The sequence below is a fragment of the Pollicipes pollicipes genome, unplaced genomic scaffold (genome assembly GCF_011947565.3).
Source record: "Pollicipes pollicipes isolate AB1234 unplaced genomic scaffold, Ppol_2.1 Scaffold_2555;HRSCAF=2994_pilon_pilon_pilon, whole genome shotgun sequence".
Taxonomy (NCBI): Eukaryota; Metazoa; Arthropoda; class Thecostraca; order Pollicipedomorpha; family Pollicipedidae; genus Pollicipes; species Pollicipes pollicipes.
The window spans coordinates 18,613,147-18,634,551 of NW_023596136.1; the positions used below are offsets into that span (position 1 = coordinate 18,613,147).

The following is a 21,405-nucleotide window of genomic DNA, read 5'->3' on the forward strand; positions in this document are numbered from 1 at the left end:
GGCGACTACTCGTGTAAAGACAGCAAAATACGGCTAAGGCCTCGCCGACTACGAGGAAGGGGTGAGCACACCCTTGTCTCCTGAGGCAAGCGAGCCCGTGATCCTATCACAGTCGCAGAGTTTCGGCGGGGACTAAACAGTAGCTGCGAACACGGGGCCGGAACCATCTTTTCCGTAAAGTTTTACGTGGGCGCACAGTATGCATACCAGACACGGGGCACAGGCTGTCATCACTGATGCTGGTAGGAGCCATAACGGCACAAAAAAGAAAGCTGACAATGCTGAATCACCTCGTGCGTAAGCCTCGATCCCCCACCCGTGCCCAGACCAGCTCACGGGCCGGACCGAGACGGCCGACGACGGCCCGTCTCCCAGGCGACGAGATGGAGCCGCTGCCTCCGAGCCAATCAGCGGCCGGAATGGAGCCGACGCCTCATTCTTGTACCAATCAGCGGCGCCTTCTTAAGGAGTCGGGCGCCGAGAGGCCGACGGACATCCGGTGAAACGACCAATAGAAAAAATGTCTCACCCCCGAACACCCCACGTTGTCAGCGATGGTGGCAATGAAAGCACTTGACATCAAGCAGACACAATGAATGCTGGTGATGTGCGCAGGAGGGGCGGAACTTGTGGGGAGTAGGCGGCACCCATGGAAATGGAGAGCGGGGTGGCGCATGATTTCTGTGCCTCATTTTTGCATCGTTTTAGTACCGCCGTTTTCCAGGAAATCCAGGAGGGGGGGGGGGGAGGGGATTTGCCCTCTCCTTACAATGAGCTCGGGTGAGGTGGGGGTTGGGGCAGCTTGATCACCCGCTCAGGCTTTTCACAGTAACTTCCAAGTAGCGCGGCGTAGCCTCGCCAGTTTTTGTGCAGCTGTATACAACTAAACAGCGGATGTTTCGGTATGTAACACTATCTATATGTCACATTCGATCGGCCAATCCGGCGCGTGTTGACCACCGCAACTGAGTCCGTATGTAACTTGTCTGCTTTTCCAAATGGAAAAGGATTCTCCTCTAGGAACACTCCTGGAGCATCGATGTAGATAATATTTCCGTGGTATGACGGCAGCACCGTTTGTTGACACTTATATAAATACCAACAAGCATCAGTAAGCGTCAATGACATCATGGCAGGCCATTGCTAAGAGCCTAGTCAGAGACAAGCGGCGAACACCGAATGATAACTAGAGAAACCACGAGTACCACCATGGCGTCAAGTGTGGATACGAAGAATGCGACATGTTTCCAAAATTTGCAGAGATCAATGCCACTCCGGCACAGAATCCAACATTGCCACGGGGATCCCAGTTCGGCTTATCGAGAACCTGACCGAAACGGGGCGGGACACACACATTTGGTATTTTTTTACAGGCGTGGAAACGTTTCTAAATGCTCCTCCAGTGTCTGGTAAACGTGTGCTGGGGGGGGGGGGGGGGCGACTGTGGCATGCAAGCGGATATTGGGGTTGGCAGCTGGCAGTTAGAAGCACACTTTTAAGCGATTGAGTTCACGATGTGTGATCAATGTATTCCAACTCAAGTCGCGTCGAAACTCGGTCCAGGTTCTGTGTGATCATAGGCGTAGGAACGTTACAAAAAGGGTGGGGGGGGGGGGGGCAAGCTCAGGGTGTACCTCAGGAACTTTTTCTAGAAAGCGAGCCAGATGACCGGGGGACGGGGGGGGGCGTAGGGATGGAGGTTGTTGTCGCCCTTTATTCAAATGCCATGGCTGCTATGCTAGATATGCATCTAGAGCTGTTATCACTGATGCATAACCTTGCCTATTCGACTCATCTGCCATTTGGCAATAAGGCTATCCAGCTCCCCTAGATTATTCGTCCATTTTAACATTGTCTTTCCTGGGAAGGCAAAATTCCACCAGCGGGTAGGCATTTGGGATCATAAAGGAAGCACCTGCCTCCACCGTGTAGATGCCAAAGTGCGGCATGGATATAGGCTGGTGAGAACTTTGAAAGTGGATCGATGGCTCACAGTGCGACAGATTTTTTATGCGCCCTCATTTCGCTGGCTGTTTTTCAAGAGATAAGACTTGTCGCAGCATTTTAGGCGGAAACAAATTCGGAAGCTTGAAGCTGCTAGAAACAATGTGACAAAAGCCATGAACTGAATATTTTCTTTTAAAATCAAGCCACGTAATGAGGCTAATCTGCCCTATGTTCCTTACCTGGGCCCTGCTCCTGTCCGCCGTCGGTGGCCACTGCCCAGGCCCGGATGTATCCCGCATGACCAACTGCGAACTGATCGTATGGCTGCTTTGTTGCATACGTTTGAACCAGCGCTACTACTACATGATGTGTGAAACATGTGTTGGGCACCTGCAATTTTCCGAATTAGCCTCGCTCACACCACACCATCGCAGAAAACTAGCCTCCGGAAAGCTGTCTGCCTCAGGTATGAATTGGTCCAACGGGCACTTCAGTGCCCATCATGCAACGTACGCGACTTGATCTGCTTTTGTGTGCGGGCAGGGACGCAGCCAGAGCCTTGCCAAGGGGAACACAAGGTTGACAAAACCCTGTCTTATGGTGATCCCCCCCAAACAAATCGGTTATGGCTTACTTGTTAACAAGTAACACAGTTTTCTTCTTTTTGCTGTTATTTTTATATTTTTAACAAGAACAGAAACCAGAAGCCACCGTGATCTCAATCCTGTCTATATTTTGAGGTCGATAAATAAAGTGCAGAAATCAGGCGTTGAGCGACTGCATGGAAGAAATCACCGGCGCTCTTAATGTACATGGTAAGTTGGCTCTTTCTAAACCGATAGAATTCAGAAGCTTTGTCAGATTTGTTATCTGGGTTCTACAGACACTGAGGAGATCGCGAAGGTAGATTGTATGTTTGATCCAATATGTTTTGTGTTTGATCCAAATTCGAAGATGAAAATTTGATTGCAGATCGAGTGGTCAACAATATTTATGACATGGCCAAGCCATGTTTGTCCGAAAATGTTCACAATTCAGTCAGAATCTTTTAGTGAAACAATTTATGTAACGTGTTTTCGAACACGCGCGCTCGCAAATCTTAGCAAGAAAAACCTCGACACCAGGCGTTGCAGTCTCCATAGTCCGCGGAGCATTAGCATATATCTACATATATCATTAGCACCAGTAGCTAATATTAGTCGTGGCCCATCGGTGGACGAAAATGATAACGCTTCTGAAATGATTATCTCTTAACACTTTAATCGACTAGTAATGCAAGTTATGTGACGTAACTTTGAGCATGCACGCTCGAAAATTTTAGAAACACAAGCCTCGACCCCAGGCGTTGTAGTCTCCGTAGGCCGCGCAGCGTCGGCCTAGCAGCTAATATTAAGTTGTGGCCAACGGGTGTACGAAATTTACGACGTTTCTGAAAAATTATCCTTGGACGCTTCAAGGCATCAGATCGTACGTTTAAAGGCAGCCTGAGCGCATATTTCACGTGTGTAATTTGTAGAGTGATGAAAAAGACATGATTGGACTTACCAATGTAGGCCCTTAAAGCACCGCAAAGTGGGGCTAAAATCTGTTGGTTGAACTGGAAGAGTGAACGTAAAATCTCTATTTTTCGTGCTTTCGCAGCTATTTATCTGTTCAGAAGACAGATTAACACGGCGCCCGCTGTCTGGTGGAACTTGCAGTGGCCGAAACTTTTCGACTTTGCGAAAGATGCAACCCACACCATCCCTGTCCTTGTTCTTGAAGACCTGGGCGGGCACGTTCAAGCCTTTTGATGTCATTTGTTTCAATAATACATTCTGAAACAAATAAATGCTCTCAGGCAAATACAACATGACCTTTCTGTTTGTTTTTTTATTCATTTTGACCCGCGCTTCTCAACAATAATGAGAGCCCTACTCTACTCAACAATAATGAGACCCCTTATTTCCTTCCCAGCAAGGGGCCTCCTGAGTAGAACACCAGGGGTACAATAGCATTTCCGGTCAAGGGATGAAGGGCCATTCCGCCCAATCGTGAGCGTCTTCTGGCTATCATTCTGGTGGCAAGGAATGGGATCTTTTGGTCGTTCCAGAGGTCATTAGAAGGATAAATGATACCACATTGTCCCCACCCCTGGCACGGGAAGCATTCTGACCCGCGCAGTCAGACCCGGATCAGCGCAGGAACCTGCATTGCTACAACATCCCGGATTACTGTAGGTAGTCCGATAGTTGTCACATAGACTCCATTTCTGTGTTTTTTTTTGTGTCCTTCAGAGATATTTAGCTCTTCCTGACTGTAGGTTGTAGATGAAATGAGGTTCCTAATTTGTTTTAACATGACTTACCCATGCTCGTCTTAAAATGCTCAAGATCCTGTCAGAGCTGATTACTGGTTAGAAAACTACGTAATACGGTGTTGGACAAGCGTGCTCGCAAGTGATAGCAACGACAGCCTCGACGCTCGGCGTTTGCAGTCTACAGGCCCTGCGGCGCCAGCCTCGCGGCTGTAACATGAAGCAATGGCCAATGAGCAAACGAAAAAGATGGCGCATCTTAAAGGCGATGCCTGGGGAATTAGGTAAATGGGCATGCATGTTTAATGTAGTGAAAAAGTAAGCCAAATGGAGCATTAATCTGAAAACGGGGGGGGGGAAGTAAACATTGCTGCCCCACCCCACCTTGAAAAGTGTGGAGGGGGGGGGGGCATGGTCCCCCTGGCCCCCCTGTTCCTACGCCCATAGTATTTGTACTGACACAGGGGCATTCCATTTTCTTTATCCGAGTTTTTCGTCGCCATTTCTCATATTTCCGTACACCTTTAGAGGGTCCCGACCGACGCAAGAGACCCTCTATATTCATGTTCTCGTGCTTGTCCATGAAAAGTAAATGGTGCCTGGCCGAACATTCCCTTTAACCTTGTTTGGAAAATGGGCCCGCAGACCTCGAATATCCGACATTTATGGTATTGCTGGTCTTTAACCGACGTAGGACTGTCATTGCCCCAGGTGTCTCCCAATGGTCAGGAGAGAATATCTGGCTGCCATTCAAATGCCCGTCCCCGCTGGCGGTGGTACCTTTGGGCTCTGGCCAGCTCTTCGTGTCCCCCCCCCTCCCCCTAATCGGGCCCTTGATCGTCGGTACCGAGTGGCCCAACGTCTCCTTAGACCTCCGGTGGCGACACATGCCTCACGCTCAAGCCCCTGTTGGAAGTCAATTATAATTTTATCTATGCGATATTCTATTTTTGGTCGACACTGCCGACACCTATCAGCTGCCCGAAATACTACAAGTGTTTTAGGCTCCGTCTGAGGCGGTAGTCGCCTGATATTTGTTTTACATGATGGATGTTGGCGTTATGAAACTAAAATAAGGTGCAGATTTGAGCCATTTAAATAAATCTATAACCGAAATACGGCTGTCCGTGGAGCGAGCAACAGGATGGCCAAAACGTCCACTTTACAGTGCACCCAGAGCTCCGAGCTTGAGCTAACGCGCGCAAGCGTGCTATCATAATTAAACACAGAATCGCCGATATTGTTCGTTAGTCATCCGTCCCTTTTATCCTCTATCTTGTGTTCTCTGAAGGGGACCCAGGACCGGATGCCTATCGCGCATGCGCGGGTTAAACCTCGGCGGTTGGCCCCATGCGCGTGCAAGTCTGCCCCACCGTAAAACATTTCTTTCATCCCATGGTCCTGAAATAATTTCTGGTCGAAAGGGCTCTAATAAAAAGACAAAACGAACCGACTTGTCACTTACGGCTTGTTCAACGCGAGGCGACACCTATCGCCAATTGCAACGTTGCACATGTCATTATTCATCAGCGGAGCAATGCGGGACGATGCTGAAGCAGCATTGGGTGGCCTTCATATTTCCCTTCACTTGCTGTCCCCTGTGGTGGTACCCATGAATTAATCAATGATGGCTGCGATAGCCCCGTCCAACTATGTCAGAATATAGCATGTAACAGGCGACACATCTTTCCGACTGACATTTAGCACAACCAGCGATTAAGTGAGTGCCTGTTGGCTGCCAAGGCCCGTCGACTGATTCTCCGCGTTCTCTCTACTTCCGGCGGACCTCTCTACTTCCACAAAACGGTCAGAGCGAATGCGTGTGATAGCGCCGACGTGATCAGCGGCGTAAAAGCAAGTCTCCACGGAAAGTTTCCCTTAGCGCAGGTAAGTCATCTGAATTCAATTCTGTATTCGCAAGCCTTGACGAACAAACTCTTTATATTTAGCCGCTCATACGACAGCTCGTGTTTTCCGCGCGTCGCGTTGCGTTGTGCATTCGCGTTGCGTTCGCCATCCGACGCACACAAGAGGTGGGCACAATCACGCCCGTCCGTGGCAGGGGGAGTGGATATCCCAGGTGGCCATCAAACAGCGCCGCAGCCATCTGCGGGCCACAAACACCCACCCCAACGAGCCGGGCTTGACAACACGCTGAGAGGCTCGGTCGCCTTATCACTGCCCCAGGTCTGCGAAACCACCTGAACGCTAGAAACCGTCCGAAAGGCGGGACCGCTGCACAACTCATACCCGCTCCAAACTTGCCGAAACCACGCACGCGAACAGAACTGAGTCGCCGCGTCCGGTCATCACGGCAGTAGCTGTCCATAACGCACCAGCGTCCGCTACCGAGTCGCCTCCATCCGGCGACCACACCTGAGTCACGGCAGCCAGCCACGACCGGGCCCAGCGCCTGTCGGTGGGTCCCGACACAGGACCCCACCTGGAACTGAGCAGCGACTCTCGACCACGCACGCGGCCAGCGTCACCTGGTGGGTTTCAATCTCGTACGCTGCAGGAACAGGGCAGACGGCTTTGGGAACTGCGAATGCGGCCATCATTTGGCGGCGTCGGCTGGCCGCTTGCCAGTCAGCGTTTTGGCCAGAACGTGCGCGTTGGCCGGCTCTATCCGCTTGTAGTAGTGCTCTTCTGTCGACACGATCTCGAAGCCGAATTTCTTGTAAAAGTTTATGGCACTTTCGTTGTTGATTTGAACGTGTCTGAAAAAACGGGAAGGCATTACGAGCATAAACGTCACGCAGCCAGCATCCCATTCTGCCAATGACTGCACACCTTTCCAGTGCACATTTTAAAATTCCATGTCGGTCACGAACATGAAAGCCATGAACAGATAAACCGCACCTCACTTCATTTTTTCGTCCATTTCTCGACATAGTTAAACGTAAGGCACTACATACACATCTATGTGCACGATGGACCAATACATAGCTTACAGATCCACAGCGTTGCGAGAACTGTAAGAAGCAGTAAAGCAGCGCTCACTGGCGGTGGGAATGCTCGGAATGCATCTAAGCCCTACATTTTTGCCGCTGAATGTATGCCATGTTCTCTCTTTATGCTTATAGCCAACATGGATTCAAAGGAGTTCTGTTATAGTCGTGTTGATAATCCCGACAATACTGCAGAACTGCTGTAAGGGCTGCAAAGCCGATGAACATACATCAAGGAAACCGTGCTTTGCTACAGCCCCTTGGGCAAGGTATGCTAGACCTTCAGCCTTGTTTATCAAGGATTAATGCATACAGCTGACGAGGTTACCTGAAAAAGCACCACTTCTTATCTGGCACCTACAAGTAAGTGAAATATGATCTTAGACAATGTGTTTCTGGCAAGTGACTATCCACATTTGTACGCAGCCAAGAATACAATGGTTAAAAAAACAGCAACCAATCATTATAAGCTGTGCAGATAAAATGGTCTGAACCTGAAGACGAGCTGAATTTGGCACGGCTTGAGTAGCTTTCAATGTTTGTGCTCCAACCTCAAAACAGCATCTGCGCCTATATGCCAGTTCAATCGCAGCAGAAGACCCACAGACAAATCCGTTCCTTTGCAAAGAGCTCCCAAAACACCAAACTGTTCCTCACAGAAAAATGCTGTCCAGGTTGCCGTCCTGCTCGACACACTTCATCACATGCTCCAGCATCTTGGTGCCGATGCCAAGGTTGCGGTATGGCGCAAGGCAGCCGAGTGTCATGATGTACAGTTTGCGCTTGCCGTCGATGACGTCGACGCGACAGCAGACGGCGCCCACCATGATGTCGTTGAAGTACGCTGCCGACGTCCAGAGGTCAGTAACATGCACAGGGCCCGGGCAGTGGCCAGCGGCCGGTTTGGCAGACAACGCCGATCTGGCACGAGGCATCTGCGACACCATGCGTCGACAGATGATGAAAACTGGTCGCATGCGTAGGATCAATTTACAGTGGTTAGCAAAGTGTTGTAACCTTGGACATAAGAAATGAAATGTCATCCAACGTCCTCAAAAGCATACAGATACTGATAACGTGCTGAGCCTGGACCACATAATAGCGAATGAGTCGTCAACAGAAACGCACAACAAAAAAAAAACAGTTTTTGTGACGGCGCTGACAACCCACACAGACTTTTTACAGCAAATCCATATGAACGCGCGCGCGCAGCTGGAACACGGTGCCGGTCTCACCGAGCTTAGCAAGCTCGCCCGAATGGAGAACGTCCTTGTAGAACTTCTCATTGTAGGAGACGGGAAAGACCACCTGGTTGAGTCGCTTCAGCTGCTTGATGTTGTGCTGCGTCACATCACCCAGCTCTATCCGACTCCTGCGATCCGACAGGTCTCGTCAGATGAGCCAACACACGTCACACACCCCAGCTCCATCCGACTCCTGCGATCCGACAGGTCTCGTCAGATGAGCCAACACAGGTCACACACTCCAGCTCCATCCGACTCCCGTGATCCGATAAGTCTCATCAGATGAACCGACATGGGTCACACACCCCAGCTCCATCCGACTACTGCGATCCGATAGGTCTTGTCAAATGAGCTGACATAGGTCACATCGCCTTAATCTATCCGACATGTTGTCAAATAAGCCGACACAGGATCACCCGTCAGTGTTTGCCGGCTTGATCGACCTTGCTTCTTCAAAAAATAGATGACTGGGGAGTCTTGAAATGGTGCATTCTCAATGTACTTAAGTTGAAATCGGATTATGGCAAGACAAGATCAGCCCAACTAGCATATATAGGTGACATACATATATATATATATATATATATATATATATATATATATATATATATATTTGTATATATACATATGCTAGCTAAAAGGTTTTTGCAGTCTGCTCTCATGTATGCCGGTATATTTTTGAACTACTCTATCCCCAGTGTGAAGAGCTGTAAAAACATACAATTACTCTTTGTAAGAGCACTTTCTGTCCACTGAAAAGTGAAGGTTTTTGCTAAATATGGTGGTGCATCAGAACAAGTTACAAACATACCCACCAAAAAAACAAAGCAGTAGCATATACATGTGCCCATGTTACATTTAGCAAAGCAAGGTCAAGAGTCCACACTACTGCTCATTCATAAATAGCTCTATAGAGGGAATGGGAAAAATAAGAGTGCCATAAAAGGCTTGGAAAAACTTACCTGGTCATAGCTGCAGAATTTCAGCGCTCTGAATATGATTGGTGACCTGCCTTCAACAAAAGCAGAAAGTGAATTCAATTGCAGGTTAACTGGAAGGTCTGTGGTTTGACAGCAATGCTGAAATAAGATGGCAGGTAATGTTGTGCATCACCTTCTTTCAAATGTTTTTGGTTTGTAATAGGGAGCCTGAGCAAGAGCATGAATGGCATGTTTCAGTCATGACACATGAAAAAGTAGTCAATGAAAGGTGCTATAAACAGTTTTGAAATACATTTTCATACTCATAGCAAAATTGCAGATCCTTCAAACATGAATCATGAACATGAATCAGCACATGAACACTGCACTTTACCACCAGATATTCAACATGGCCTGTTGTCTGCAGCTTGTCTGGTATGAATGTGGGTGACAGGCGCTGTGGGTTTGTCAGTACATGACACATTGCACACTCACTATAAATGTAGAAAATAACTGTCTCAGACATAATTAAAGACATTTGTATGATGTGCACACATCCTTCGGCTGTTTTGTTTTGTTTTTGGTTTTGGTGGCCATGAGGTGTTATGGGTCTCTCAGTATATACCTCACAGTGGGCTCATTATAGATGGAAAGAATCACTGTTTAAGATATCCTTAAACACACCTTACAACATGCATGCATATTTTATCATCCATGCAGTCACTGTTTGAGATATCCTTTAACATGCTTCATGATGTGCATGCATGTTTCACTTTTCTTTTCAAGAAGCCACAGCCTGTTGTTGTCCAGCACTCAACTTAATCAGAACTATGTGTCTTGTTGCACTGCGCAACTTTACAGCTTATCTTTTCCAAATATTATAAACATGTATACAAATCAATTGACACCAACTGATGAAAATGGATGAAGCTCAACTTAAGACATACCAGGAACATTCACCTGCTACTGGTCACATGTTTTATATTATAATCTAATATGGTTTATATGTGATTGTTGCTTTTGACTGGTCCAGTTTGTTTCTTTAAATTGCTTTCTTTGGCATTTTGGGCAGATTTTTACAGAATGGTACAATACAAAACTGCAGCAAAGTAATGATGCCACATCTTCCCCCCCTTTAAATGCATATTACATTGCAATATTTTTAGCACAAAGAGCTTGAACTAAAATCCTGACCTGACCAGATTAATAATTTTGAGCAAATATGTAGCCATCATTGCAACACTATGCCACCATATCATACAAACTTGTTTTTTGTGTTTTAAGCCTTAGTTTTTTAACATACACATTCATGTTTTGCAGCCTTTGGAGCAGGGGTTCCATGATAGGGTATTGTGACCATGCTGCCACCTGCTGGACTTAATGCCATTGGGCCATATATGGTTCAGCAAACAAATGAGCCATTCCATCACTGATTATCATCATGCCTTATCAGAAACTGGAAAGCCCTATCTAATGACATCAATTCTGCCACTACTGCTGCTGATTAAGAGGTGCCTAGACTTAAAAAGATATATTAAGGTACCCAGCTGATTAGAACTATTTCAATAATTTTTCAATGTTTGGTTTGTGCATGCCAAAAAACCTACAAATAATGAGTTTAGTGCATGACTAGTGACTACCACCAATTTCAGTATGTGGAATAAATTGTGAGAAATGAGAGAATAACACTGATGTAAAACAATACAAAGAAAATGTTTCATGGAGAAAATGAACTGAACATCCTGTGTAACCTTAATTGACCTTTGGACACATAACATCAACCATTCAGTCCAGGCAGGGTGTAGCAAACATGTGTGCCATGTTAAGCACATCATGGGTACATATCTGGGTGTATATTCATTTCACAATGGATATGTGCCAATTTGAGCACATTCAGCACTAGATACAAATTAACTTCTGCTACTTAATCATCATGCAGCCACAGCATGCATCTCTGTGCATCACTTGGTTCCTCAGTTTTAAGATTTATATTTTGACATTTTCTGATGGAATGGGTTAGGTATTGAAGCGGTATACAACATTATCATCGCGGGCTGAAGTCTGGCAACAGTCGCGCCAAATTTTCGGACGACAATTAACAAGCAATTTTTATCTGGGTCCCATCCGCAACCAGTACGGGCTTTCACCTGCCCACCAATTCACAGATCAGGACATGCAATGAACTACCAGCGGCCGAAGTGATATTTGCTTTTCGATCTTCACCGCAACCTACATGCCTCGCGAGATCACAAACAATCGTATGTACGCACAGGGGTATATAACACACACGCGCACACCTTCGATACTCCGTCTCTCATGCGTAGTATATGTATGAAATATTACAGGGCTGTTTTCGCGTGCTTTATGTTGAAATATAAAATATCGCCCACCTTATATCCCTTTACAAGAGGTTGAAAACACGTAAATTACCTTGATTGCATAAAATAATAGAGTAAGTTATGGTTTTCAAAAGATTTCAGTCAGCGAGCAAGTATGTTACAGAATGGTGCTCATCTCTATATAATGTATGTTCGAGCGAAAACACGAATTGATTGGCGGGGGTTACGGTGGGCGTTCCACCCCGTTGGATATCCCGGCCGTTGCACGTCGGTCGCGATGCATTAATTTACTGGTGTAAGAGCTCAAAACATTGGTATGCGCTGCTTGCTTGCTCTGAAACTGCTGCTCACAGCGCCGTTGGAGCAATGCGAGAACGTGATATTGGGTGAATCGCCGGGCACATGGAGAAATTCCCTCGTGTTTTTTTGGGGCTGCCGTGCGTGCCCCTTATAGTTTGCGTGCGCGGTAGGGGGAGTGGGTGGCGTGGGACCTGTTGTTTGATAGGTGGTATTTTTCTCTAGACACCAAGGACCGAGATGTGTGTTCTTTTCTACATCATTATCTTGTATTTTCCCTTTGACCAGTTGGTGTGAATACAGCAGCACAAATTTGGTGTCTTGCGATGTTCCTGCATGGTGTATCCCTTAGGGATGCTGAGGGCCAAACACAATCCCCACCTCAGCAAAATCTGAACTCTGTTGCTGCTATAGGCACTATTATCTGCATAGCACTTGTATGGGGATGCAGGATCCATTGCATCGGATCAACACATTTTTGGGGGACTTTGCAGTAACCACATGCTTAATAATTTGATTTCTACTGGATTCCACATGTGACTGTGTGCAGGTTGCTGCTGTCCTGAGCAATGGCCTCAGATCTGCATGCTCTGTATGCCTTGCTTGAGGAAGCTAAAACACAGAAGAAAGAGCTGCTATACAGCCGACCTGCTCGCACAGCTCCAGCTGACTTCCACAGATACCTGGATCATCTCACCACTCATGGGTAAGTTCAGGGGCTGAGCATGAAAGCTTGAGAGGACTTCATTTTGCAATGAAGCATTTACAACTAAAATATTTTCAGTCTTTAATACATATGTTTCATCTTTACAATGCTTAGATGCTTCCAAGCACAGGGGCACAGTTTCAAGTCACAAATGTTCCAAGTGGCTGTTACTCTCACATGGGATGCAAAAAGCATTTGCCAAGCAAGCCAACTTTGCCTCGCAGTCAGGGATAAGACCATCATTAAAGTATGCTTGGCGATGGATACATAGGGAAGACAATTTTGATTTGGAAAGTAGTTTTCCAGGGATAAATGCATGCAAATAACCACAAAATTCCATCTACACATTTGTGTGGTGGGATCTTTGGCTCATCATCTTGTGTTGCCATGGTTAGAACATGTGGTATGGCAGCCATGGTGTTCCTGTACCAGCTTCTACCAGTCTACCAGGAAACACTGGCCTTCATTTGAGGAATCACCTAGTAAGGAGAATGTCTGTAAGCAGGACTTGAGATTAAGGAGCTGTACTGGAATTCCTGCTTTGGAACACCTAAACTGTCACATTTTCAAGCTGATTTTTTCAACCACTGGTCACAATTGAATGCAGTTTCCAGTAGAAAGGGAAGTCTCATCATGGATTGTGGTATATTTCACATAAGTTTTTTGGTCTCGCATAAGTTTCCTGCAACATTGCTATCTTGGTGAATGAAGCCCTCTTCATATGATAAATGTTTGCAAAACATAAAATTTGTGTATCATAGTACAGTGCACAGAGTAAAAAGAAACTGGACCCAGATTTGAATGACCTGCATCACAGTGACTCAGAACTATCAGCTTGTAATGGAGAAAATGTCAATCATGATGCCAAAAGCAATGTTTTATGCTGCAGTAGTTGTTGCATGCAGAGCACCAATTACTTCTGTGCACAAAGTTTGGATCTGCTCATTTTGGCCTTTTTTCAAAGATTCATGCCATGCTGGCAAGCATAACAGATGGAGACATGGAACCTTGGTTTGGTTCCAAACCAAGGTTCCATGGAACCATGGAACCTTGGTTTGGGATCAGTGTAACTGATCGAACGTGCTTTGTGATCCTTGATGTTTATGATCATGTGACGTTTCTCGTCCATCTGATCGGAATTGGTCGTGTTTTAGAACTGAGCTGAGCGACCCGAGCCAGCTGGTGGACCACTGCATCCGGGAGGCGGAGCCGGGAGTCCAGGTGAGACCCGCTGAGCCTCGGTGACATTCCAGAGACCGAGCCGTGAGTCCAGGTGAGACCCACTGAGCCTCGGTGACATCCCAGAGACCGAGTCGGGAGTCCAGATGAGACCCGCTGAGGCTCGGCGACATCCCAGAGACCGAGCCGGGAGTCCAGTTGAGACCCGCTGAGTCTCGGTGACAGCGGCGAGTGTGACGTCACGCCTGCGCCATCCGTCATTGGTCGGATAGGCCCGGCGGCTGTCTTAGGTCTAGCTAGCTCGGTGTTTTTGGGTCTGATTTTTCGTTAAGAGCAAATGTCCAATGCTCCAAGCACGAGATACAGCGACACTAGTAATCTTATGAAGGCCCGTTTTTCCGGGAAAGGGTAGATAATCCAAAGCACCCTCTCTGTTGCACAGTACGTAGCGCGCTACATTGCAGCAAGAGCAGCACCAGAAACGATCGCTCCACATTCAAGTATATAAGGGCGGGGGAGATTGTTTCACATTCAAGAATATAGGGGGGTGGGGGGCTTCACCAATGAGCATTTGAATGCCAACGTTCTGTCAGTTCGGACATTATTTACAGTGTTCGTTGCTGGTGACCTGAGGCTAGGGTTTCAGAGTCAATGGATGCCGTTCACGTGACCCGCCGACAGGAGCTGGTACGCTCTCTGCTGGAGGAGGAGCAGCAGCGATGGACGCGAGCCGAGCAGATCCTCAGCCAGCAGGCCGAGCGGCCCCTGTCGCCCGGACCGCCGGCCTTCACCCGGACCACCGCCACCCGGACCACCGCCACCCGGACCGCCGTCACCCGAGCTGCCGCCACCCGAGCTGCCGTCACCCGAGCTGCCGCCACCCGGACCTCCGTCACCCGGGCCGCCGCCGCCCGGGCCGCCGCCGTTGCCGCCGCCGGCCGGCCGGGCCCGCCACAGCTGGCCACGGAGCGGCGCGCCCAGGTCCGCTCCGCACGTCTGCAGCAGGTGACGCTGCGGCCGACCGCCAGTCGCAGCCCCAGGCGGCGGGTACCGGGTGACGGCCCTCCCGGCGCGCCAGCCCCGCCGGTCACGCCCGGGGCGCCGCCCGGTCCGCCGGGGGCGCCGCCCGGCCCGCCGGGGGCGGCCGTCTCGCTCTGCCGGCCGCGGCCGCTCGACGACGCGGCCCGAGCGGCGCTGCTGCCCCTTGGGACCGAGGACACGTCGGGTGGCCCGCCGCCGCTGCCGACCTCGCCTTCGCCGACGCCGCCGCCGCCGCTGCTCGCCTACCAAGAGTTTGACGTGGTGCCGCGGCCGGCGGTGCCGCACACGATCCGCCTTGTCCACCAGGGCCTGGACGAGTCGTCGGACGCGTCGGAGGAGCCGCCGTCGCCGGCCGGCTGGACCGAGCACTCGTCCGCGGCGGAGATCGAGGCCAGGCCGGACCGGCCACGCGCGGGCCAGCATCGGCCCGACACGAGCGTGGGCGCGGACAGCGCCGTGCCCACACCGCGCTCTGATGACAGGGCGCGGGACACACCGGCCGACGACACGGGAGGTCGCGCCGCCCAACTGTCGGAGGACGCGCCGCAGCGTGACGTGACGCAGGCGGCCGGCGTGGGAGAGGTCATCAGCAGGTCAGGCGGCGGGAGGCATGAGCCGAGGCAGGACGCTGGCTGATCTGGCCGGCTCGGCCGCCGCTGCCGGTGGCGAGGTCACATGGGCGGCCTCGGAGCGAGTGGACGGCAATGCGCCCGGAGATGAAGAAGTCGACGGCAGGTTAGCTTCTAACGTGAAAGCCAAGACCATATCTGGTGTCAATGCTGGTGAAGCTGCCGATAGAACACGGACGGCTTCCACCAGCCGCGGCGCCAGACCGGCAGCCACTGCCGGAGGCGCAGTCAGACCCACCTCCCGCGCGACCGCTGTCGTTGGGCCGGCGCCGTCGGCGAAGACGGACGTCAGGTGGACGGCCGGCGTGCTGGGCCGTCCGTCCGTCGCCGCAGCGGAGGCCGGAGCCCGGGCGCTCGCCGCCGGCAGCCGCGGCTTGGCCGCCCGGCGGCCCGGCGGCGCGCTCTGGCGGGACGGCGTCGGCGGCGGGCGGGCCGCGCCAGGGCCGAAGCCGGCGGCGCGCGACCGTGACCGCGGCCGTGGCGATGTCAAGTGGGTGCCGATGGACCCGGCAGTGTTCACTGACCAGGGCCGTGCCAGGACCAGTCGCGGACTGAAGCAGAAACTCGAGATCAATGCGTACAAACTGTGAGTCGGAAGGTACATCAGCTGCTCTGTGTCTAGAGGTGCCTTATATGATTTGGTTGCGCGGCAAGGGGTAAATCAAGCTTCCCTGGTAGTTATCGTTTGCTTTCGTATCGTTGAAATGTACTTACTATTCGAATATGGATGTGGTCCCATTTTTCACCTTCAGGCAACTCGCGAGATGTAGCAATTTTTACATTGCTATATTGCGTCGACTTTTGCCAACCTGACGCTACCTATTCCAAAATGAATGGATTCATCCGTAGCCAAGACAGCATGCCAATCACCTCCTACCCGTTTAGGAAAGAGAGCCTTCTTAAGTGTCTTTCCTGACGTGGTGTGTTTGCGATTTAGATGTGGTATGGTGCGCGGTGGTAGGTGTTGATCGCGTGCCATGTGCCGCGTGCCGCAGAATCCAGGAGGTGGTAGCGGCGTCGATGGCGGGCGGCGGGCAGGCGGACCGGTCCAGCGGATCGGAGGCCACCTCCTCGGCCGACTCCGTGCGGGTACGCTATAATGGGCCGGCCCGCCGTCCGGCGCACGCTCGTGACACGCACTCGCCTCTCCAGCCACCCCAGTATACCCGCTCGATCAGAGATAGCTAGTTCCTATTTGGTAGCCATGTTTCCGAACGTGAATGTCGTTTCCAGTCGGGTGAATTCCTCCTGTCTGCTTATCGCCATGGGTCCCAACGGCATGACTGACATCTTTGGCTCGTAATTTGTGCGATACACGCCGTCGCCTGTAACCGAGCAGCGTCCGCTCGTGGCGATGGTTTGTGTGTGTCCGCCACGGCGGTCGGTGGACGGTCTCAACGACCAGGGCAGCGGGGAGGGATTTCTCGGCGCTGTCGCTGCTGGCTTCCAGTTCCTGCGTCACCAGCGGTGTTGCCGGCCTCTCACACTCGCCTCCCGTCCGTCAGCCGACGCCGCGCTCTCCTGGCGCCGTGGCCGCCGACGCTGTGGCAGCTGAAGTGCGTCGCGCCGTCGCCGCCCGCCAGATGGCCACCGTCTGCTTCAGCTCGTCCTCGCAAGGTGGCAGCAGCAGCGCCGCGCCGGCGCCGCCGGCTGTCCGCGCCGGCTCCACTTCAGAGAGCGGCGGTGGTAGCAGCGCGGCGCCGCCCGGGTCGGGCCCGGCGCCGCCCGCCGCCGGGACCGTGTCGCCGACATCCGCCCCGCCGCCGCGGGAGCCGGGCGACGCGTCGCCGCCACGCTCCGCCGCCGACTGTTGGCAGGAGCGCGAGGCGCCGCTCGGCGGCAGCGGGGAGCACTCGTCGGCCGAGACCGATGACCAGGTGTCTGACGCCTGGGAGTGGCCGGCCGAGGCGGCGCCGACGGCAGCGGACGGCGGTCACCGCGAGCCGCCTCCGGCACCGGCCAAGCGAGAGCAGCGGCCACCTGAGGCCACCCGCGCACCCCAGGTACGGCCACCGCCCACGGTCCGTCCGCAGGTCATGCGTGACTGCTCGGCTGTAGGTGGGACCTTTTTAAAACGGGAGATGAGTTTGCTGAAAATGTCTTGATCGGCGCAGACTGTTGATTGTTTTAAGTGAAATTTGGATCGTGTGCTTATTTTAGCGTGCTTATAAATGCCGTCTTCCTTTGTTTGTCTTGCAATTTGAGTTCCAATCGGTCAAATTGACTTGAATTTGATGGGTTTAACTTGCTCCAGAGTTCGCACCAGGATGGGGTATGTTTAGCCCCGGGATCATCTGAGAGGCCCGTTGGATTACTTTACCTTGTGGACTGACTGGATTAGCTGCTCAGATTCTACAGTCAGCTGCTGCGGACTAGAGGGACCAGTTTTAGGTCCGTAGGCCCGCAATGCGCGGGAAGAAAGAGGTCAAAAGCTGTACCTGTGGTCCGCAATACCTGACAGCTGCCGAATCTACTGCAGATTCGGTAGCAAGCCCGTCCAGCCCTCCAGTTATGTGTAGCGCGCACTTTACACTTCGTGTGCGGCCGTTTTCAGCCGTCGACCTCTGAGACGCACCAGCGGACGGTGGCCGAGCCGGCCGCCGCCGTCTGCCTGTCGGGCCCGGCCGTCGGCCCCGCGGCCTTGACTGTGCTGCCGGATAAGCCGGGTCGGCCGGTCCCCGCCCCGGTCCCTAGCTGGGCCCGCCGTCCGGCGCGGCAGACCGAGCGGCCGGCCAGCGCCGCCAGTGGAATACGCCCCGATCAGGCCAGCTCCCCTCGAGATCAGCGTGATCCGAGCAGTCCTCCCGGAGCGCGCCCCGGCACGGCCAGCTCCCCTCGAGGGCAGCGTGACCCGGGCAGTCCTTCCGGAGCACGCCCCGGCATGGCCAGCTACCCTCGAGGACACCGTGATCCGGGCAGTCCTCCCGTAAGGCGCCCCGGCACGGCCAGCCCCTCCAGAGAGACCCCAGGTCCGTGCGCTGCCGGCGGAGGACACTCCGGCTCGGCCAGTCCGGGAGGAAGCCCGGGCCTGGCCAGTCCTTGCCAAGGACGTCTTGGATCTGCTGGTCCTCCTGGAGGACGCCTGGCTCCGGCCAGCCCTCTCCGAGGACACCTCGTTCCGGGCAGTCTTCCCGGAGGACACCGCGGTCCAGCCAGTCCTCCCGCCTGGATCAGCGAGCCGGCGCGTGAGGAAGAACAACCAGACGCGGCGGCTCAAACCCGCTTCGTGTTGTCACCAGGTCAGCGCCGTGGTCTGGCATCTGGGCAAGGCTCCGTCGGACTGTGATATCCCCTCAGCGTTGACGCGGCAACTTCTGTGGTGTACCTGGACTCAGTAATGACTGCTGTGCTTGCGGTAACATGAGGAGATGTTTAATGCATAGAGCTGAGGCTGCGGCAAGCGACGCGCAGATTTGACTTAGAACAGGCTGCAAATGCAGACTCGAGAGAAGTGCCCTTGCCGTGCTGGCCAAACAAATTATGTGATCACCGTTTTTCGTTTCTTGGCGTACTGAGTGTGGTTCCGTTGCAGCTGAGCGGATCGTGGAGGCGCCCTCCGCCGGCCAGCGGCGGGCGGACGGGACCCAGACCAGCCCCCGGACAGGCCAGGCTGTCAGCTGCCAGACCGCAGCCAACGCCGACCAGCAGACGGCCTCTCAGACGGACGAGACGTCTCCGACGTCTAGCGACGTCAGCAGCAAACTCAGTTCGCTGCTGACCCCGCCAGCTGGCACCACTGTGCACCCGCTCCTGTCCGGCCCCGGCTCGCCAGCTCGCAGCGGCCCGTCCAGCCATAAGTCCACCGCGTCTGGAGAGGTAGGTGTCTGTCCGCAGAGTAGGGCAGGGAATCCATCACACGGCTGGTCGACGTGGTTAACTTGAATGCCTCAATGTATCCTATGTGCTTTGAAGGCAGTGTGGTACCGGGTCGGCATACGGGATATGCGTTGGTGGCTAACTGATGCTGGAATCTAGTCAGATTCGGCATGTCAGGGCATGTCAAAGTGCCGCAATTAATTATGTCCCACGTCTGTCAGCACATGGAAGAAACCACCGACCTTGGTCTACCACGATTCCACGATCTGGCACCTCACCCATCCCATTTTCGCGCATTGGTGCGATCTACGCCAATAGCATACGGTTGGCGTACGTCCCACCATTGTTGGTTGGCCCATATCATTTCGTGCACCAGCATGCGTAGTGGCAGACCAATGCCACTACGTATGCTGGCGTTGCCATGGCGACAGTTCTGGTTTCGCTGTTCCCCGACGAGCGTTCACCGGTGTTCAGCGTCGACAAAGCCGTGTCCTGCGTCCGGCGCCCCGTCGTTGACCGTGTCCCGCCCCTGCTGCGGCAGGAACTGTCTGAGGGCGAGGTGCGGGCGCCGTGGCTCCAGTGGGTGGATCGGACCGACTCGGCCACCGCGCTCGGGCCGCCGCCGCCGCCGGCCGGCGCTGGACACATGCCGGCCGCCCTCACATCCCGCGTGAGTCGCCTGCGCCAGCTTCGCCTCCGCCCCGTGCCTCAGTGGCCATACTTGTCATGAACGTTCAGAAGTGCTTTCTTTACTTCGTCGCACGCTGGATTACCGCTGTTTTCGAGAAGTTCGCATGTGTTGGGCGGACGTTGTGTCTTTATCTGCCACTGCACTCTAGCCTGGTATGGTGTGGTCAGACTGGTAACCTTGTGCGCTGTTGGAGACGGCGGACGTGGTGCACCGTGCCCGACGGAACGTGACCTATGCTCGGCAGGTTGGGACGGACACCTCCCTCAGCGAGGGCGAGGTGACGGGCGACACCACACCCCTCGGCTCCTCCTTCCCATCCGGCACCACCATCCGACTCTCGACCTGCCAGCTGGCCGCGCTTCGGCCATCAGCGAGTCAGCTGACTGCGTCCCGGCGCTCCTCAGGCCAGCTGACGGCGCCACGACCGTCTGAGAGCCAGCTAACGGCGATCGGCCTTTCTGCGAGTCAGCTGACTGCGTCCCGGCGCTCCTCTGGTCAGCTGACTGAGCCACGACCATCTGACAGTCAGCTGACAGCGCTCGGACCGTCCGCCAGTCAACGGATCTTGCCCCAGCCTTCGGTCGCTCGGGTGGCCGCGTCCCGGCGCTCTTCCGGTCAGCCACGACCAGTTGATAGCCAGCTGGCGGCTCTCGGCCCATCTGCTAGTCAGCCGACTGCATCCCGTCGCTCTTCCGGCCAGCTGACGGCGGCCGGACCGGCGACCAGCGAGCGCTCAGCGTTCCGTTCGGCTTCGTCCACTCAGCTGAGCACCCTCCGACTGGAGTCAGAGCCGCGGCTGGGTGGCGGGGCACCAGGCGAGCCGGCGGCCGCTGACGCCGAGCTCAGCGACGGCGAGCTTGGTGCCGGCGTGCGCGTGCGGCACGTGCGCATCAGAGAGGTGCATGGCGGTCCGCTGTTCGAGCGCGGCGAGGAGGGCGCCGCCAGCGCCAGCTCGCCAGAGCTCAGTCATGATCAGTGGTCGGAGGGCGAGGCGCCGCTCGGCGAGGGCATCGGTCTCGCGTGAGTGGGCGGCGAAGTGGCGACGTGGCCCGGCCGTGGCTGGGCGACTGGGCTTTCATTGCATGTGTGCAGCTGTTGGTTTACACGTTTTATAAATACATTGGAAATCTGCATGCAAAGTAAACGGTATATTTCTTGTCTTACAAAGATACGAAACAAACGTCATCCTCTGGATAGTGGCATGAGTTGGCATAGGACTGACAAACACGAATTCACCCAAAACAACTAACATCGAGCAACGAAAACTTACCGCCGGGGCGGCCGAAGAAAGCCCAGTATCTAAGTGTTGAATACAAGTCCGCCGCCGGCGCAGCGGCAGCAAACGGTCC

The 21,405-nt window shown here is 53.1% G+C and overlaps 3 protein-coding genes across 4 annotated transcripts; 2 read left to right on the forward strand and 1 right to left on the reverse strand.

Moving 5' to 3' along the window:
- Nucleotides 1–6,138: 6,138 nt before the first annotated feature.
- san (Probable N-acetyltransferase san) lies at nucleotides 6,139–11,647 on the reverse strand. Of its 2 annotated transcripts, none has more exons than XM_037232769.1 (5): nucleotides 11,629–11,647; nucleotides 9,401–9,517; nucleotides 8,430–8,566; nucleotides 7,852–8,038; nucleotides 6,139–6,963 (listed from the first exon to the last, which is right to left on the reverse strand). In XM_037232769.1, the coding sequence occupies exons 2-5, from the start codon at nucleotides 9,406–9,408 to the stop codon at nucleotides 6,801–6,803; spliced, it is 495 nt and encodes a 164-aa protein (XP_037088664.1). In that variant the 5' UTR covers nucleotides 9,409–9,517; nucleotides 11,629–11,647; the 3' UTR covers nucleotides 6,139–6,800. The 2 variants fall into 2 exon arrangements, with proteins under 2 accessions (XP_037088664.1, XP_037088657.1); XM_037232762.1 differs by lacking the exon at nucleotides 11,629–11,647 and adding an exon at nucleotides 11,546–11,621.
- A 317-nt stretch (nucleotides 11,648–11,964) lies between these two features.
- LOC119098719 (uncharacterized) lies at nucleotides 11,965–15,556 on the forward strand. Its single transcript, XM_037221733.1, has 5 exons — nucleotides 11,965–12,011; nucleotides 12,545–12,700; nucleotides 13,855–13,921; nucleotides 14,561–14,710; nucleotides 15,227–15,556. Exons 2-5 carry the CDS (start codon nucleotides 12,564–12,566, stop codon nucleotides 15,554–15,556), a joined length of 684 nt encoding a protein of 227 aa, XP_037077628.1. The 5' UTR covers nucleotides 11,965–12,011; nucleotides 12,545–12,563.
- Nucleotides 15,557–17,518: 1,962 nt separating this feature from the next.
- On the forward strand, nucleotides 17,519–21,179 carry LOC119109896 (collagen alpha-2(I) chain). The gene is made up of 5 exons (XM_037233649.1): nucleotides 17,519–17,552; nucleotides 18,104–18,788; nucleotides 19,082–19,365; nucleotides 19,907–20,035; nucleotides 20,301–21,179. The coding sequence occupies exons 2-5, from the start codon at nucleotides 18,431–18,433 to the stop codon at nucleotides 21,078–21,080; spliced, it is 1,551 nt and encodes a 516-aa protein (XP_037089544.1). The 5' UTR covers nucleotides 17,519–17,552; nucleotides 18,104–18,430; the 3' UTR covers nucleotides 21,081–21,179.
- The last annotated feature ends 226 nt before the right edge of the window (nucleotides 21,180–21,405 follow it).